The sequence below is a fragment of the Heliangelus exortis genome, chromosome 4 (assembly GCF_036169615.1).
Source record: "Heliangelus exortis chromosome 4, bHelExo1.hap1, whole genome shotgun sequence".
Lineage (NCBI taxonomy): Eukaryota > Metazoa > Chordata > Aves > Apodiformes > Trochilidae > Heliangelus > Heliangelus exortis.
In genome coordinates this window covers 9542047-9560662 of record NC_092425.1, presented here as the reverse complement: position 1 = coordinate 9560662, position 18616 = coordinate 9542047, and the positions used below count along the sequence as shown (strand labels likewise).

The 18616-nt window shown below is 52.3% G+C and overlaps 2 protein-coding genes across 3 annotated transcripts; one reads left to right on the top strand and one right to left on the bottom strand.

The window, feature by feature from the left end:
* Positions 1-1609: 1609 nt before the first annotated feature.
* Positions 1610-3408, bottom strand: LOC139796329 (inositol 1,4,5-trisphosphate receptor-interacting protein-like 1). The gene has a single exon (XM_071744260.1). The coding sequence runs from the start codon at positions 2881-2883 to the stop codon at positions 1735-1737; it is 1149 nt and encodes a 382-aa protein (XP_071600361.1). The 5' UTR covers positions 2884-3408; the 3' UTR covers positions 1610-1734.
* Positions 3409-9697: 6289 nt separating this feature from the next.
* On the top strand, positions 9698-18251 carry HOPX (HOP homeobox). 2 transcript variants are annotated; one of them, XM_071742898.1, is made up of 4 exons: positions 9698-9878; positions 10199-10523; positions 14979-15154; positions 17549-18251. In XM_071742898.1, exons 3-4 carry the CDS (start codon positions 15011-15013, stop codon positions 17624-17626), a joined length of 222 nt encoding a protein of 73 aa, XP_071598999.1. In that variant the 5' UTR covers positions 9698-9878; positions 10199-10523; positions 14979-15010; the 3' UTR covers positions 17627-18251. The 2 variants fall into 2 exon arrangements, with proteins under 2 accessions (XP_071598999.1, XP_071599000.1); XM_071742899.1 differs by lacking the exons at positions 9698-9878; positions 10199-10523 and adding an exon at positions 14666-14771.
* Positions 18252-18616: the final 365 nt, after the last annotated feature.

The window sequence follows — 18616 nt, the reverse complement described above, 5'->3', positions numbered from 1 at the left end:
GGGAAAATAACCCCCACTTTCAAAAATCTAAAAAAGAAAAAAGACCCAGGGAACTACAGGCCAGTCAGTCTCACCTCTGTGCCTGGCAAGATCATGGAGCAGATCCTCTGTTAAGGCATGGAAATAACAAAAGGGTGATTGGTGACAGCCAACACAGCTTCACTAAGGGCAAGTCCTGCCTGACTCATTTGGTGGCCTTTTACAATGGGGTCACAGCCCCAGTGGATAAAGGCAGAGCAACAGATGCCATCTACCTGGACCTGTGCAGAGCATCCAACGCTGTCCCACACAACCTTCTGATCTCCAGACTGGAACAATAGGAATTCGATGGATGGACCAACTCATTGGATAGGGAACTGGCTGGATGGTTGCACCCAAAGAGTTGTGACCAGTGGCTCAGTGTCCTCATGGAGATGTGTGACAAGTAGTGTTCCGCAAGGGTTGGTACTGGGACCAGTGCTGTTTAACATCTTTGTCAGTGACATGGACACCTGGCTAGTTAACACTAGGGAATCTATCAATCAAGCTGGTCCTGCTCAATCAGATCTTTTGCATACAGTGGATGGTGATAAAGTCCCTGTTGTGTGCAAAAAGAACCTGTTGGGAAAAACTGTTTGGGTCTATCCTGCTTTGGGCGAAGACAAACCCATCCATGGGGTTGTTTCTGCTCAAGGTCCAGGACACACTTGCTGGGTTATGCAGGAGGATGAAGTCCATTTTGTACCACAGGGGAACCTAACTGTAGCCGAGAGAATCTAGTTTCACTTTGTGGAGTTTTAATTGCTATATAAAAGTAATTAGTTGTATTGAGTGTTTTTTCCCCAGGATAAAGCAGTGGCATCCCAGAGTCTCAGGAAGAGTTTGCAGCATGCAAGGTCATGAACACTGACAGACCCTGTACCATCTCTCTTGCTTTGAGAAACTGCCATGATGAGGATCTGCAGCCTGGAATTAAAATATCTTGTTTAAAGACATCATTGGGTAAATACAGACATAAAGGGCATTGTTGGGTAAATGAGTATGAAGTGAAATAGAATAAGTAAGGGGTGGAATGTCCACGTTTGAACAGGACGAAATAAAGAAGGAGGGCTTTTCGGACTCTGAGATGGGCAGAACACAGAGGGAGGGCTCTGTTCTCTCCTGTTTCCTGCCATACTCCATAAAAGATCAGAAAGCCAGCAGCTCCTCTCTCTTTTTCCTCTCATCTCCTGCTGGCTGTGCTACTGTTCATTCCCTCCCACTTGCCACAGGCTATCAGGTTGTATATATATATTTGTATATATTTGTATTCTTTGTTACCTTACCCTTTATGTTATTACCTTTCCCTTGTGTTAGTAAAGTCTGTATCCAATTGTTTTCAGTTTACAGCTTAAGGTCTCAGCTTTATCCCCTTTTTATCTTCTCTCTGGGGGGGGCAGATAGAGAGGAATTCTGTCATTAGTTTTTTGGCCCACCCAAACTGCTAAACCATGACAGGACCAAAGGCAGGAAAAAGGATGGAGTTCTCTCAGGACACCAGCCATGGATGAGGACAGATTAACCTTTGTTAATTTATACATTAAATTACTACAGATTTATATCAACTATGATCAACATGATACAGGTACAGGGCTTCAGACCTCTGAGGTGGAAATCTGCCTGCTGGGGGTGCCTGGCTGTGAGTCTGTAAAGCTGCAGCTCAGCATCAGGGCAGCTCTGCAGCCATAGTGTGCTGCTGGCAGAGCTGGCAGCAGCCTACTCCTGGCTCAGGCAGGTGACCGAGCTGCCTCGCTGCACCCCAAAAATCATCTCCGTGAAGATGTTCACCTCGGAGATGCCTGTCAGCTGGAACATGCAGGAGTGGGAGGAGGGCAGCACCGTGAGCTGGCAGTGGTGAGACTGAGGCAAAAGCAGCCAGGCTGATCTCACCAGCAGTCGGGCCCAGCAGGCAATTTTCTTCAAGTCCAAGCATGATCTTGTGCAGAGGGTGCGCAGGAGGTCCGAGCTCTGATCCCCGGGCAGCTTGGAGGTGGGGTGGTGGAGAAAGCAGGAAATATTCCCCAGCAGCTGGTCCCTCCAGCACGTGCACTCCAGCCCCACGTGGATGACGTTGCGGTGCCCCGCTGGCAGCTGCCCCGTGGTGTCCATCTGCAGCCTGAAGGAGTGCCCAGGGGGTGGCTGCAGGAACACAGGCAGAGTGTAGGTGATGGTGTTCTCCTGGACCCTCCAGAATCCAGAGGTGCCGTCCATCCCAGGGACCGGGTGCACCTGGGGCATGGAAGTCTTCTTGCTGAGCATTTGGCAGACACCAAGAAGGTCACCCACCAGCTCCTTCACCACCTTGCAGATGTCAGGCAAATCCTGCACTGGTGATGGGGTGGGCACAGCCAAAGCTCTGCCAACACTGGGTTTACCACGGGGGTCTTCCTGCTCCTGCTTGTTGTCCTTCTCTATCATGCTGCTGGAGCCCCTGGAGGCAAACTGCTTGCTCCTGGCCAGCCAGCAAAACACAGCAAGCAGGAGCACAGCTCCAGCACTGATCCAAAAGGGCCACTGCTGCAAGACGGGAAGGAGCATGGCTCCCCTGCTCCGCTCAGTCTCCTCCAGCAGCCAAGCCACCTCCTGAGGCAGATACTCCTCACGCGGCTTCATCCACTCAGCCGTGTCCATATCCATCGCCTGCTTGCTCTGCAGCCCAGGCTGGGTGGCCAGCACGGCCAGGAGGAGTGTGATTGCCACAGACATGGTCTGGAGGAGATGGGAGAAAAGGGGTCTGAGCAGGGCTGGGTGGGAGGGAGCATGGGGCTGGGGGAGCAGGGCAAGGGCCTCATGGAGCTGGGGGATGGGAGGAGAGGGGCTGAGGTGGGTGGGAGGGAGCAAGGGCAGGGTTTGGGACCACTGCATGGATGGGAGCCAGAGGCTGTCCCAGGAAAGCCCTTGGGAACTGCTTGGGAACCGGTGTCCACAGGACTGAAGGGGCTGCAGGGCCTGGAGACAGCATAGGCTGGGGCCCAGCCTGCCCAAGCCACCCTAATGGCCACCCCCTGGCTGGGCCCTGCCCTGGGAAAGGCCTTGCAGAGGACACCAGAGCAGTTTCCCCAGGCCCCATCCCTGCCACACAAGGGCATCTCATGGAGCCACAGGCACCTGGCACATCCCCAAAGCCTCTCTGGGCACCTGCACCTCTGGGAGCTCTGGGAGCCCCCAGCACCTCTGTCCCCAGCCCTGGGGGTGGTGCTGTGCCCTGCCCTGAGGGGCTCAGCTCTCCCCCTGGCCATCTGCCTCATCCCCATCCAGCCCAGACTTCCCCTGCCTCCTGCACTCACCCAACACCAAAGTCCAACTTCCCTGGGGCTGCCTGGGGCTGTCTATGGGAGCAGCTCCCATTGTGAGCTGTCCCCTGAGGTGTCACAGTCACCAGAGCAGCATCAGCAGCCAGGGAACCCCAGCCTTGTCCCCACCCCCTGGAACCAGCACGTTCTGGTGCAAACCCACCCAGATGGAACTGTACACCAGGGCCTCTCCTGACAGTGTGTGCAGACACCCCTCAGAGCCAGAACCAAAATGAAAATGAGGACTGTAGCTTGTGTGTCCCTGACTTAGGTAGAGAGGGCCCGGTGGTCTGACCCACAGTTGTCTTGTAAGGAAGAGATATCATGCATTGAACAAAGACAAATCTCCTTCTCCCTCTTTTCCTCTTGGATTCCTTCTGCTGGGGCAGGACCGAGCTCTGCAAACCTTGATGATCAAGCCAAATGCTAATCGTGTCTCTGGTGCAAGTGGAAATGGTCCTGTGGCTCCTGTCTCCAGCTACCAACTTGCCCCCTGCAAGGGCAAGTGAAATTGGTGTCAGTTATTAATTGAAATGAGTAAAATCTTGAGGAAAAAAGTCACAGTTGGGGGAAAAATCACATAGAAGAGAACAAAAGAGAGAGGCAGAATAAAAAGAGCAAAACAGTAAGAATTAGACAAAACCAGATTTTAATTAGAGAAAAACATCTCAAGTAATCAGCAGCCCAGCCTTGAAACAAGCCTGCAAGACATCTGCAAGACAGATGAAAGGGATGGGAAGGAGTACTCCCCAACTCCCCACAACTTATCTTCGTTGCAGCCTTGAGCACTAGGTAGAAAAACATTGTGCAATTGGATTCACTCTATTGTATTATTCCCACTGCTCCTCCCTGGAAAGCACCCATATCTGCCCACCCAGCCACCGTATCCTGAGGGGGATAGCAAGGAGCACCCTCCTCCAGCCCAGGACCTCTCTGCCAGATATCCTGGACACAACTAAGCCTCTGACACTGACCCTCTCACAGTGCGGTGCCTGAACCCCCAAAGCTAAAGCAGGGGGGAGCTCCCAGGAGCTGGGGATGTCCAGCTGCCAGTGCCCTGTTCCCTGGGGTGGCAAGGCTGTCACAGCAATGAGGAAGCCAGCCATGAACACCTCTGTTCTGCTCACCCAGCTGTCCCTGTGGCCACTCATGTAAAGAAAACTGCTGGCAGCAAGAACCCAGGTAGCTGAGATGCCTTTGTCAGTGCCAGCTCCCCACGTGCAGCAAAACCAAGGTTGCTAAAGGGAAAAACATTTTTAAGTTAATTGCACAGGGCTCCTGAAAGCTCACCCCAATACCTGGCAGCCAGAGCAGAAGACCAGTCCCCATTGCCCCCCTTCTCTGCCCGCTGTCACTCTGCGAGTGATTTTGGTCACCTTTCTGTGGCACAGAGGCCCCACGAGGTCCCTGGGGGCTGTGGTGTGTGTTGCAGTGAGAAGCCCCATCTTGCTCATGGCCCCAGGGTCTGTGATAATGCCCTGGCAGCTGGTGGCACCAGGGTCACCTCTGAGCAGGCAGCCATGATGGACGGCCCAGTGCCACCCGCCCAAACTGGTCTGACAGAAACCACCAGAACCACTGCCAGCTGCAAGTCACTGCTGCTGCACCTCCTGCAGCCAGGCAGGGGCATCCTCCCTGACCCTCACAGCAAGCAGGAGACATGGGCTGCTTGGCCTGGGACAGCACAGGGGAAAACGTCACAGAATCACAGAATCACAGAAAGTTAGGGGTTGGAAGGGACCTTGAAAGATCACCGAGTCCAACCCCGTGCCAGAGCAGGGTCACCTACAGGAGATCACACAGGAACGTGTCCAGGTGGGATTTGAATGTCTCCAGAAAAGATTCCACACCTCCCCTGGGCAGTCTGTGCCAGTGCTCTGTCACCTGCACAGCAAAAAAATTTTTCCTCACATTTATATGGAACCTCTTATGCTCAAGTTGATATCCATTGCCCCTTGCCCTATCATTGGTCATAACTGAGAAGAGCCTGGCACCATCCTCCTGGCTCTCTCCCTTTACATATTTATAAACATTAATGAGCTCACCCCTCATTCTCTTCTCCAAGCTGCAGAGCCCCAGCTCCCTCAGCCTTTCCTCATAAGGGAGATGTTCCTCTCCATCATCTTGGAGGCTCTGCACTGGACTCTCTCAAGCAGTTCCCTGTCCTTCTGGAACTGAGGGGCCCAGAACTGGACACAATATTCCAGATGTGGCCTCACCAGGGCAGAGCAGAGGGGGAGGAGAACCTCTCTCGAGATACCAACCACCCCCCTTCTAATGCACCCCAGGTGCCATTGGCCTTCTTGGCCACAAGGACACATTGCTGGCTCATGGGCATCCTCCCATCCACCAGCACCCCCAGGTCCCTTTCCCCTTCCCTGCTCTCCAAGCACTCAGTTCCCAACCTGTGCTGGTACTTAGGGTTGTTCCTACCCAGATGTAAGACCCTACACTTGCCCTTGTTGTAATTCATTAAATTTTTCCCTGCCCAAGTCTCCAGCCTGTCCAGATCCCTCTGAATGGCAGCACAGCTTCTGGGGTGTCAGCCACTCCTGCCAGCTTTGTGTCATCAGCAAAATTCCTGAGCAGACACCCTGTCGCATCATCGAGGCCATTGATAAAGATGTTGAACAGGACTGGACCCAGCACTGATCCCTGGGGGACTCCAGTAGTCACAGGTCTCCAGCTGGGCTCTGTGTCATTGATCACCACTCTTTGGGCTCTGTTGCGTAGCCAGTTCTTAACCCATCTCACTGCAGATTCTTCTATCCCACATTTTGTGAGCTTGCTCACAAGGATGTTATGGGACACTGTGTCCAAAGCCTTGCTAAGGTCAGGGTAGGCTACATCCACTGCTCTCCCAGTATCCAGCCATTCAGTCACAACATCACTGAAGGCTATCAGATTAGTCAAGCATGATTTCCCCTTGGTAAACCCCTGCTGACAACTTTCTTCTCTCCTCCATGTGCTTAGAGATGAATCTCAGCCTTGTCCCTCAAGGTGAAAGCTGAGGAGAGCACCAGGCTGGATGGCATGGCTACAGGCTGGTGGGCACCTGTGCTCAGCCCACTATGGCCCCTCAGCCTCCTCGGGGACAGCCTTCAGGACAACATTACCTGCAACTGGAGGGCCATGCTGGTCACACACTTGTGGTCTGGTAGGGCTCATCCCTGCTCCAGAGAGAGACAATGTCCTTCCAGTGACCTGTATACAAGCAAATGAGTCAGGGCTTCCCAAAGCAGGCATCTTCAGCCTTGAGGCTCAGACCAGGACAGATTTCAGCAGGCATTTTCCAACTTCCCACCTGCTTGAGTTGCCCCTGAGAACATGCTGTTCAGCCACCCAAATTTCTGGAAGGATTCCGACTCCTTTTCACATCCCTGCTGCACATGAGGAGTGAAGAGTGGCTTTGCCTATCTATCTCTTGGCTCTTGCCAGTGGTGGAGCTCGTGTTTTCCTAGGTGCACATGTGTGATGCCCTACAGCCTCTGCCCACGTGCCAGGGCATGCTCTGCCTACCAGCAATGGCAATGCTGCTGAAAAGCCTCCTGGCAAGGAACCGCACGTCTCATCGCCTGGTGTAGTCACCTCAAAACAATCTGGTTTGTAAGAGGGAGAGGAGGGAGGAAGGCTGTACCCGGGCAGAGATTGCACATGGAAATACCTATGAGATGACACTGTTCTCTGAGAGGCATTGGAACAACTGGAGGAGCTGTAAAACCCTGCAGTTTCCATCCACACGGCTGTATCCCGTGGACAAAGAAAAGGCAGGGGTGTTACTGGAAGTCACAGCTGATTCCTATCTGTCTGAATCAGTTCTGATGCTGAAAGGCAAGCTACACCCTGCCTAATAGAAGAAAAATAAAATGTGTGAAGGTGAGTGCAGTCAAGGCAGCTCCTGAGCCTGGCTGGGCAGTGGGGGCTCTGATCCAGCAACAAGGGCAGTGAGAGCTGCTGGTGCTCACTTCCTCCTCTTATCCCTGCTGGAATATGATCTGAGCAGTGTGTGCTGCTGGCTCTTGGCCTGCAGCTGGTGTTGCTGCTCTCCCAGGGAAAAACTGAGCAAACAGTCAATGATTCAGTGAGGTTCTTATGTCTTGGGGTATCCAACAAAGGGAAGTGTTACGTGGACCCTGCAGGGCAGCTCATCTCTTACACTATTCTGGGGCAAAGTGGGTTTTGCAGGTAGGGATCTCATCTGATTAGCTGCAAGACTTACCCTGTGTGTCAGTACTGGCTGGTTAGGACACTCTAACTGAATGGAAGCCAAAAATTCTGTAAAGTCTTGTTTCCAGCCACATTTTTTGGGTTAGTAGCCAGAAAAACACAGCAGTTTTTCTGAAAACAAAACAGGAGATGGTTTTGTGGTTTTCCTTTGCATTGCTGAGTTCAGGGGGAAGAGGAAGGTTTTGCTCCCTCTCTGATAATTGGACTGGGGAGGGTGGGTCTCTGGAAAGCACACAGTTTTTAACTCACATACTTAGAAGAAAAAAAAAAAAACCAAACAACTCTGCTTAATGCCCAGACAAGAGGTGCTGGGCCTAAGCCCCATTTTCTGGAAGGAAAGCATAGCAAAACCCAGGGGAGAGACATGCATGCAAAGGAAGCTGTATGAACAAGTCAGAGTAGATGAATTATTCCTCATTCTCTCCTGATGGCTGGACAAGCTGCTTCTCATTTGTCCATCTTTTTTCCATTCTGTCTCTGCACATCATTAGAGTGGCAACATTTGGGCCTGGCTGGCCACAAGCTGTGTGTCCAACACCCCCCACATCATGTTACTGTAGTGCAAGCACTGGGTGACATTCAAGCCTCTGCATGTGGGTCCAGAGGAGTGGGATGCCCATCACAGGAGGCAGCTGTCAGCTCCTCAGTGCAATGCAAAATTTTCAGATGAGCATCACAGCAGCTGTATTTCTACCCCCATAGGGAGGGAAGCTCTGTGATGGGCCTCAATGCACCCTGCATTTTATTTCTATTTATTCTAAATCTTCCTGAAAGAAGGACATCCTCTGGCTACAGCATCTCCTCATTCCAGGTGAGGCATAAATTCCTGCAATACTCTGACCCTCTCCCAGGAAAAGAAATGGGACTTAAAAGATATTAGGATCGGGGAAAAATCAGCATTTTCCAGCCAGCTGCATACAGATTCAGGACGTGACTTTCACACTGTCACCGCAAAGACTCCCAGCAACTCTGAAGCCATTTCAGTGGCATGTCTCAGCCTGAAACACATCATTGCCAGTGCTCCCAGTGCAAGCCTGGGCTGGGCTCACAGGCTAAGAGAAAAGAGTATTTTCCACATTAAAGACTTTCTCTCTGTTGACAGTGATAAACAAGGGAAGAGAGGAGCTGATCCTGTTCCCGCAGGCCAGGTTACTGATATTTTGCAATGCTTGGGGCACATGCATGGGAGAAAATAGAAGCCAGAATAGAAACAGAAGAAAATCTTTCTGGGGCAGACTATCTTCCTATCTGTCCTGTCTCTAAGGGTGGCCAAGAGCAGGTGCCAGGGTAGGCATGATGCAGGTAAATAGCAATACACAACAGAGGTCCTCTGAGCAGGTGACAGTATGGAATTCAGGGCCTCTGCCTGGACCTCCCACACTAGGCTTGAAATCCAGGGCTGCCTACTGCTGCAGGGGCCTTCTCCTGCCCCCTGGAACACACCCCAGTCTCCAAAGACAGGGCTGCTGGAGCCATCCCTGGATACATTTTCCAACCTGCTTTGCCCCCACCCATGGCTACCCATGCTCCTGTCCCTTAGCACCAGTGATAAACAGGGCACGTCCCCTTGGCTGGGTGCCTGCTCAGGGCATGCAGGATCAAGTCTTCTCCTGAAAACCTCCTCTGGCAGCCACTGAACAGCATCACTTGATTTATCAGGCAGTGAGGCTATCCCAATAGCAAAAGCACTCTTGCTTGATCAACATCACCCTGCTAGGAAAATTGGCACCGGTCTGCCTGCCCTTTGGCGCAGATCTCTTTGCAACCCCCTTGCCTTGGCCTGTGCCTCCCCTCAGATTACAAAACCATGCAATCTTCACGATGGTTTTGGCTCACTGCTAAACACATGGCAAATTTCTTGCCTGGGTTTGTCCAGCCACTTCTCCCCTGGGGGAGGCTCCCTGACCCTGGCTCCAGTTAGCTCCACAGCTTTTTGCATCCAGTGCCAGTTTTCCTCTTGCTCTGGCAGATAATCTCAGCCACTGCATCCCAGCTTTCTCATGAGCCCTTTCTCCAGCCCTTCTGATTTTCCAGCATCCCCTTCCAGCTGTGAGAAAATCAGCTCCTCCCTACTGCACCCCACCCTAGGAGATGCATCTTCTTAAGCTGCTGCCTGATGCTTCCAGCCCACCCCGCTGGAGTCTGCAGGCTCCCAGGCACTTTAATCCAGCACAGCAGAGGTCTTCATCAGAAGAGGCTGCCCTGCCCTCCATCCTATCCTCAGCCAGACTCCTGCCCTGTGCCTCTGAGGGCACCTGGGCTGCAGCAGCAGGATCAGCACTGCCAGTCCTACCCCTATACTCAGACTGAGGGGATCAGAGTCAAGAACCTTAAACCTGGGTAAATCATTTGCAGGGGACTAAAGTGAGAGGAGAAGTCACTACTAAAGTGAGAAGGACAGAGGAGTGAGAGGAGACAGGACAGACAGGAAGGCAGTCTGGCCCAGAAAGATTTTCTTCTGTTTCTATTCTCTTCTTCACCAGCATCAGCAAGGAGTGGGGTGGGAAACCTGGCTGAGGGGTTGAGGGAGGGCTGAGGGGGGCAGTGGTGGGGGTCCCAGGGTCACCCGAGGGGCTGGCATGCTCAGGTCGAGCAACGATGAAGAATTGAGCAAGGTTCCCCCCCCCCGTGCTGCCTTCACCTCTCCTGTACCCCCGCAGGAACACGCCAGCAGCCCTCACCCCTCGGGGGCCAGAGGACGGCGTGGAGCCCCGAGCGCGGCAGGACGAGCCTCGACGGCTGCCGGTGCCACCCGTCCCGAGAGCCCCGCAGCGCCTCCAACCACGCGTTGAGCCCTGCCAAGGGGACTGGATGCCAAACCTGAATTACCAGCCCAGAGAGTGGCTGTGGATCCCGGGAGCTCCTGTGATTTGCGGCAGGTTTTTCAGGTCCCCGCCTGTCACACGCACACGCAGATACTTAAACAGTCACCCCAGGACCTGCGGGGTTCTTCTTTTACACACCTCTGGTCCCTGCCAGCTCCAGGTAAGCACTCAGCTGGGGGTGCTGGGGTGGATTTGCTGTTGGGGATGGCGGAGGTGGGGGGAGGGAGGAGCTGACCTGCCCTTACTGATGCCGGGGAGGTTGGAGCAGCTGCCAGCAGGGCTGTGGGGGGAGAGCTTGGTGCCCGAGACAGGGAGAGGGGCACCCAGGCAGGGAGAGACCCCAGGCTGGGGGTACCGCAGGGACGTGCCTCTGCTTCAGCAGCTGCCGTGCTCTTGTTTGCTTTGTTCCCATCCGATATTATCTTCTAAAAGGCTGAAGGGGTAGTTTACAGGATGCCTGACAGGTGGCTTTTCCTTATTTACGGCAGGGTCCGGTTTATTTTTAAAGCTTCCATCCCAATCTTATCCTGTGCACCGCGGGGGCTGATGTTATCCACAGCCACCCCACAGCAGGAGGCTGAGCAAGGCTGGGGACAGGAGGTAGCTCTGCAGCAAAGCAAGGGAAGGCAGGAGGGCTCCTTTGCATTGAGGACTGCTATTTTGATCCCTCCAGCGGCAGGAAATAGCTGCAAGCTAAAACCAGACACAGGTGCTTCCAGTGGCATCCCAGCCCTGACAGTGGGGAAAGCACTGGGGAAGGGGCCAAGGAGCCCCTTAGCAGAGGCTAAGGAACCCCATCAAGTCAGGAGCTACTGCTCAGAGTTTTCCGGGGACTTTGGGTGCAATAAGTTGTTAGAAAGCTGCACAGATAGACAGCAACCTATTGTGTCTGCTGTTCAGAAAAGCAAAGCTGAGCAAACAGAGATCATGTCTTTTCTGGAAAAGTGGCTGCTTTCCGCCAAGACAGTAAATGCTGATTGCCCTATAAGTTCTGGGTAGGCATGCTGGGAGACAACGGGATGTCTTCTCCCACCTCAGGCCAGAGCTGGGAGCCTTGCTAGTAACCCCAGGGTGTCTCTGGGAAGCAAGGTGTAACTGCAGGGCACAGGGAGCATAATTGGAGGAGGAGGTCTCCCTCCACCACCCTGCTCCTGCCTCACATCTAGGTCAGGTCACTCAAGGGCTTTGTCCAGCTGATTTTTAGAGATCACTCAGGATGGATGTGCCCCCACCCTTCATGCCTGTCCCTATGTTGGACTGTCCTGCACCATGAATACTTTTTTCCCAGTATCTTATATTACTTTCTTTTGATGCAACTCTCAAAATGCTCCACCTAAAACCAAGACAGTTAGTCAGACCCAAGTGTGAAATCCCCGGGGCTCCTAAGCCTGACACTTAGCAGGTGTCACCAGTGTTGTGGTTTCACTGTAAGAGTGCATCTGGCATTGTCACTTCTGCCTGGGTGAGTAACCTCCTGCCACCAAACTCTCACCCCTGTGCTGCCCTGCAAAGACAGCAGTGGGCATGGGACTGCTCACAGAGCTGAATGATCACCTCAGCCCCTTTACTGAAAGCTGAATATGAAGGTTTACATCCTTTGCAACAAAAAAGACACTTTTTTTCCCAATACCCACAAAAACAAGCAGGAAAAAAAGCAGTGGGCAGTGGCATTTTTCAGCAGCTGAACAAACCAGTCATGATTCTCCATGTTCCTTCCAGGATTAAGGACATGTAAGCAAGAAAATCACCTCTCCTATAGAGGGGAGAGGTCCTGTGCAGCCTGAACACCAGGGTCCATTTAAGTAGCAGATAGGTGAGTAGTGGTCCAGATATGGCCACTCAAGATATTTTGGGACTCCTGGTTGCCTCAGGTCTTGTCATATACCCCCAATTTTTAGCACACAAAAGGTGCCATGTGCTGGGTGCCACATGCTCCACAGAGCTACATGGCTTCTGAGAACCTCCAGGGTTCAGTGGAGCAATGTGGGGAGACCTGCAGAGCCCTCCAGGACACCCCAGGTTTTGACCCTTTCCTGAAAGCCATCTCACAGACTTGAGAGTTAGGAACTCTTCTCCCTCCAGAGCAGAGGTAGAGGGCAGAGAAGGAAAAACCATCAGACATCATATCCTGCATACTGCCTGCATCACATTCTGCTAGCAGGCAGAAGATATTATGTCCTATGGGGAAACACCTCAGGAACCCAGAGATTATCAGAAACAGCTGTGAAGATGAAACATGAAAGCTGAAGCACATGCTCCCTATGCAAATCCATGCACACACATCAATGTGCATTAATGCACTAGGCTGCAAGTGATGACTTAGAAACCACCAGGACATGTTGCTGCTGGTGGCCCAGGCTGGATGCATGATCCAGAGGTGATGAGGAGCCCTGTGGGGATGAGGCTTTCTAGGACAAGGGAAAGTGGCTCAGGGTTGACACAGGGTGCTGTTCCAGGAGCAGTAGAAGGACTTGTAGGCAGAGCCTGGCCTCACCTCCACTTTGACTTCACGGAGAGCTCAGCAGCCACAGTGCCAGAGAGCAGCATCTCAAGTCCAGGGGATCTTCTCCTCCCCTGGCATCATTTCCAGAGGTCTCCAAATGCCCCAGGTTAGGTGAGCAGTGTTCCATGTGACCCCCACCAGCTCACACATGTGAAGGACTAAACTTTGTCTGGCCCCTTCCTCTATGGACACCTCTGAACTGAGCGGACAGCAGGAAATCACAGGCAGCTGCTGCAGCACACCTGAGGCTGCAACACTCTGCAGAAAAAGGCAGCTTGGTCTGCAGCTCCTGGGGTTTTAGATATTCTTTCCCCAGTCTATCCAGGGTGGTGGTTGATGCCTCCTACGACCACAGCCCATCACGCTCAGAGATGCTCCAGCCTTACGCAACCGCTGTGTGACAATTGGCATTTACCAAGTGACTCAAGCAGAGTGGGCTGTTTCACAACCAGCCCTGCTCTATTTATAAGCCCCTACTCAAATGCCAAAGAACTGGTCTATTAGTCAAAGCAACCTCTTTCAGACAAGGTTCAGTGGGGCCTTTGTGGGGCTCTCCAGCCTCTTGTGAAGAGGAGATGCAACCTGTAAGCCCCCAGGGTACCAAGTAGGTTAAGGGGAGTTATCTCTCAAGCATCTGGGTTTAAAGCTATGCAAGTAGGGATGTTGGAGATGTCAAGGTTACATCCCAGAGTCAAAGGGAAGGAGAAGCTGGACTACAAGCTGGAGGCAGGGCAGGTCTGCAGTGGAGAAGGGGAATAGGATGGCCCAGAGGAATCCCACAGCAAGCCAAGGGCTCCTGGCAGCATTGAGGAGCCAGCAACACCAGCCACCCACCTGAGGAGATGGGCCAGGCAACTCGGACAGCAGGAGAGCAGATCAAGAAGGGCCACATTTTTGCATCCAGCTCCTCCCCTGCCAACACCCCACTGCTTGGTTTCGGAAACAACTGAGATGATTCAGTGTCAAGGGACCTGTGCATGCTTTGTGGAGCCAACGCCTCCTGGTTTAGTTGACTGAATTGGCAGGCTTGACCCTCTGCCACACAGGAGCAAACCTGGAGCCTTGCAGAAGGGGGCACGGGACTCACCCGAGATGTACTCACTTGTTTTGCTTGTGATAGAAGCCTGACAGAAATTCATGCGAAGCACAAGTGGGACAAATGTTACTTTGGAGGAGAATGTGTGTTCCTTGCTTCTGCCACTGCTGGGATCACAGCCCAAGGCCCTGAATGCTTGGGCAACAAACATGCACGAGGTATGGTCCTCCTGGGACTGACTCCCCACTTGTACCCCAGAAAACAAACAGTTCAGCCATGCTCAGGAAAAATGTGACTGGCTGCTTACGTCCATGTGTGATAACATTAAATATTAGTTTTAAAAAATCAGCTCACCTGCTCATTGCCAGCTTTCTGTGATGTCTGGCCACGCTGCTAGGAGGAGGATCAGGATCAGGATCAGGATCAGGATCAGGATCAGGATCAGGATCAGGATCAGGAGGTAAAATGGGGTGATCGCTGGGTCCAGGCCCACGCTACCAAAAGATCTTGTGTCCTCTCATTTGTGATCCCCTGCACAAACTTGTCTGCTGAGTGAGGAGAAGGACAAAAACCAAAACGCTGGGCTGGCTACTAGATGTTGACCCCCACATGCAGAGGTTAAATAACTTTTTTTTTAATTAATGTATTTAAATTAACCCCCTCCCCCCCCATCAGCCCCCCCCCGCTATGCTCATTGCAGTGACATCACTCACAAGTGACGCCCAGGCCTAAATAGGGCTGTAAACAGGAATTGTCCCCATGGGAGACACGCTGGTTATAAATACAGCACCAGGGGAGCACTGAGCAGAGAACAGGCTGCAGTTTCCTGACAGCTGGGGATAGTGAGACAGCTCAGCTGGGCGCTGTTGGTGTGTGGTTGCTGCAGTGGGGAAACTGAGGCAGGAGCTGGGGCTGCCGGCTGAGCTCCCTGGCACGTTTTTGGGAAGGGAGTCGTGCCCAGAGGCCATTGGGGAGGAGGGAGCTGGTGGGGAAGGGGATGGCAAGTCTGGGGCTCGGCAAGTGTGGCACCACTGGCCACTCCCAGCTTGGGCAATGATGCTGGGCCCTCTCCACAGTGCCTGGCCCCATAGCCCTGCCCCAGGAGGAGATGGCCACGGAGAAGCCAGTGACTCCCACCGAGGAGCAGCTGGAGATTCTGGAATACAACTTCTGCAAGGTGAACAAGCATCCTGACCCCACCACGCTGTGCCTCATCGCAGCTGAGACTGGGCTCTCTGAGGAGCAGACCCTGGTAAGTGTGCTCCTCTGCCCTGTTCCCCCTGCACCCCACACACTCCCCCCACACACTCCCCCCACATTTCCTGCCTGTCCTGTCCCTCTCTCTCTGCCATACCCCCTGTTCCCTCCCATCTCACCACAGGCTCCCTCTTGCACCCCCCCCTCATGCTCACCCCACACCCCTCTGTGCCCCATACGCTCCCTCCTTGCACCTCCTGCCCCACTCTGCACCCCTCATACTCCTCACTGTGTACCCCACACTGCACCCCCAGGTCTCCTCTGCACCTCTGCACCCCCAACCCCATGGTGCACCATAGAGCTTCACACCACCACACCTCCCTGCACCCCACATCCTTCCTGCTCCCCACGCCCCTAAACTCCCAACCCCCCCTCATCCCACAGCCCTGTGCCCCATGCAGATCCTTGTGCCTCTCCACCCCTTCTCCAGGAGCCCCATACACATCCTGGCCTTGGAGACCAAGCACAGAACAAGGGCACACCCCGTGGGGCACAGGCTGGCTGGGGGGCCCTGAATATACAACAGTGCCTGCTGCCCTTCCAAACCTTTTTCTCATCATCTCAGGGGCCCAAAACACCACTGGCTCTGTAGTGTGAAGAAACTACAGTCATTTTGAAACAGGTAGAGGATGGTTGAAAATCCTGCAGCTGTGCTGTGGGTGGGACATGACTCCTGCTCATTACAATGAGCTAACTTAGCATCCCTAGGCCCAGCTGTCAGGCCAATCTGTCAGGGTCTCTAGGAGGCATAGAAGCCCCCATGTCCCTTCACAGGGACAGGTTGCCACTGCCTGAGTCCTGGCTACCACCAGGTTACCTCAGGCTTCAAAAGCAGTTTCTTCCCAGTTCCTTCAGGTTGCAGTGCAGGTGTTTTATACAGCCTGCTAGGCCCATAGCAGCACTAATGGCTGTAGAAAAGAAATCCATCCCACTGAAAAGTTCTGCTGGCATTGCTGGCTCTCCCTGGGCAAAGCCAAAGGGATATGAGAGCTGAGCAGGCAAGGCCAGCATTCAGGCTACCATAGGGAGGGCTGCTGCTGTGCCATCCTTTGCACCTATAGTCCTTGGCTGGAGTGGAAAGGGAAGACCCCTCCTATACCATGGTTTGGGGACAGGCAGGTACCACTGCTTGTTTGAGGCAGGAAGAAGGCAGGTCCCCACAAATACCTTTTCCTCCTTAGAAATGGCACTGCTCCATTTTTATTTTTTGTTTTCCTAAAGCAAGTTGTAAACACAGGCCAGATATGCCCAGGATATCCCTGAAAATGTCTTAATATCTTCCCTGGTAGCCATCTTTTTCCATGAATCCAGGGTGCTCCTGGAGATCTGGAGATGAAGGTCATGCTAGGGACAGGAGTGAGGCTGGGATGGAGAGCTGCAAAGTGCCTGCATTGCCTATGACAGAATCATTGCTCCTGACATCTGGAGTGCTTTATTGGCTAGATAAAGCAGCCATTTTAATAAAATATTTAGTAAAAATGAGATGCAAAGAGGTACTGAGTCAACAGGAGATGATGGTTTATGATAGGAAGTGAAATTTTTGGGAGGAGGCTAGGCACACAATCATCTGACTGGATATGGTCCAAGGCAGTGCTGGTGCCAGAGCCACTTGCAGAGAGCACCGTGGTTGTAGCATTACAAACCACAATGGCTTCAAAAATAGCCATGAACAAATATAGCAACAAAATGAGCAGCAACAAAGCAAATCACAAGCACGTTCCCAAACAAAAGTCTGAGCTGTGCTTCCGGCACACATGAAGTTATATCTCTCATATTACAGAGGTGGCCTGGCTTTATCTAGCTGCATTTTATCTAGCACTTGAAAATGAGGCTGTGTTGAAGTGGTACCAGCAGCTCTGGGAGTTGGCTTAGAGACGCCAAGCTACTCCTGAATAATGTAGCCATGCATATTGCTTGAAGACTAAGATAATTTTTAACCCATTTTTTTAAATTATTTGTTCTTGTATTTGCCAAGAGCCACTGTGTTGTCCCTTTAACTTTTTCTGAATGATTCCTGTCAGTTTTGTACCTGCAGTGATTGTTTCACTAGTCCAGCATTTACATAGCCACCACCCAGCAGCTCCTTAGCCTGTCTGTTACTCTGTTAGCAAGAAAAACTTTAATCACAGCTATAAAATGAGGATTCACCCATGCTCTCAAGGTCTGAAGTGAGCAAGAGAAATTATTTTGAAAGAGGGGCACACATAGGTATCAAGACCATTCAGTCAGGAGCAGCCATCCTGCTGACTCTTTTGCCTGGGAACCCTGCAGCACCGTGCTGCAAGATAGCAGCACCCTGAGCTTGGTCCCGTGTACTGACCACATTTGCATCTTTAGCAAAACATTCACTCAGCCCAGTGCACTCACCCTCTTTCTTTATTTTCTCCAGAAATGGTTCAAGCAGCGCCTGGCAGAGTGGAGGAAGTCTGAAGGGCTGCCCTCAGAAAGTGGCTCTGTCAGGGACTAGAGGGTGCTGCTCCGATGCCCAGCCCTGTGATGGTGAAGCTCTTCAGAGGGGGTTTCCTTGGGATTCTTCTGTTGCAATAGTTTTTGAGATACAAAGTAATACCCTGCTATTTAACAGAGGTTTTATTTAAAGTGTACATAACCAGGAAATATATGCGTGTGTGTGTGTGTGTGTGTGTGTGTGTATACAGCTTCTGATGGATGTGATACCTGTCCAGTGATTCCCATCCATCAATAGCAGCTGCACAGAGCAAGGCAACTCATGGCCCTGTCCTAAGCTTGCAGAAAAGCTGCCATGAAAGGTTCTCACATAGAAGAGGGGGAAATTATTTATTTTCCTTATGATCCCCAGAAGCAAAGTATGCATGGTACCTTTAATGTACTGACCATCCAGAGAGGAGGGCACTTGGAAAACCAGATGTATTGTTCAAGTGATTTCAATTGTCTTAAGATGCCTGAGTCAGCTCTGGATATTGGCAAATCGAGTGCCTACAGCAAAATCAGACCAAGCTAAGTCCCCCTGGAATGCATTTCTCACATTTCTGCTAAAGGTCAACAAAGGGAAAGAACTGGTATTTTTTTCTTTTCCCACTGCATTAATAAAGAATAAAAGTTTTTTGATGAGAGGAGATGTGTTATGTCCCTGTTTGTGCTTTCAGTGTCAGAAGACAGACTCCTTCCTCTGGGAAGGCAACACTCCTCCAAGGCAGCCTCAGTGTGCACCTCTTGCCACAGGGACAGACAACAGACATGGGGCACCCATGTGTCCATCCCTAGAGCCCCATGCACACCACAAACCCAAGGTGGCAGAGGCTGCTTCCACCCCAGGGTAGGGGGTACAGACCCCAGCCTCCCTCTGGCTATTCTTGGAGCATAAGGGACTCAGCTGTGCTGGGACTCCTGCACAAAGCCCAAATTCTCATCCATCCTGCTATAGGATGATGCCTGGGCTAAAAAACAACAACCACTGTTGCCCAGGGACCTCGTTTTG

Coding starts and splice junctions, on each gene's coding strand:
- LOC139796329 (XM_071744260.1), bottom strand. CDS start 2,883: ATGCAGTGGTCCCAAACCCTGCCCTTGCTCCCTCCCACCCACCTCAGC.
- HOPX (XM_071742898.1), top strand. CDS start 15,011: ATGGCCACGGAGAAGCCAGTGACTCCCACCGAGGAGCAGCTGGAGATT. Junction 15,155..17,548: donor TCTCTGAGGAGCAGACCCTG/GTAAGTGTGCTC, acceptor TATTTTCTCCAG/AAATGGTTCAAGCAGCGCCT.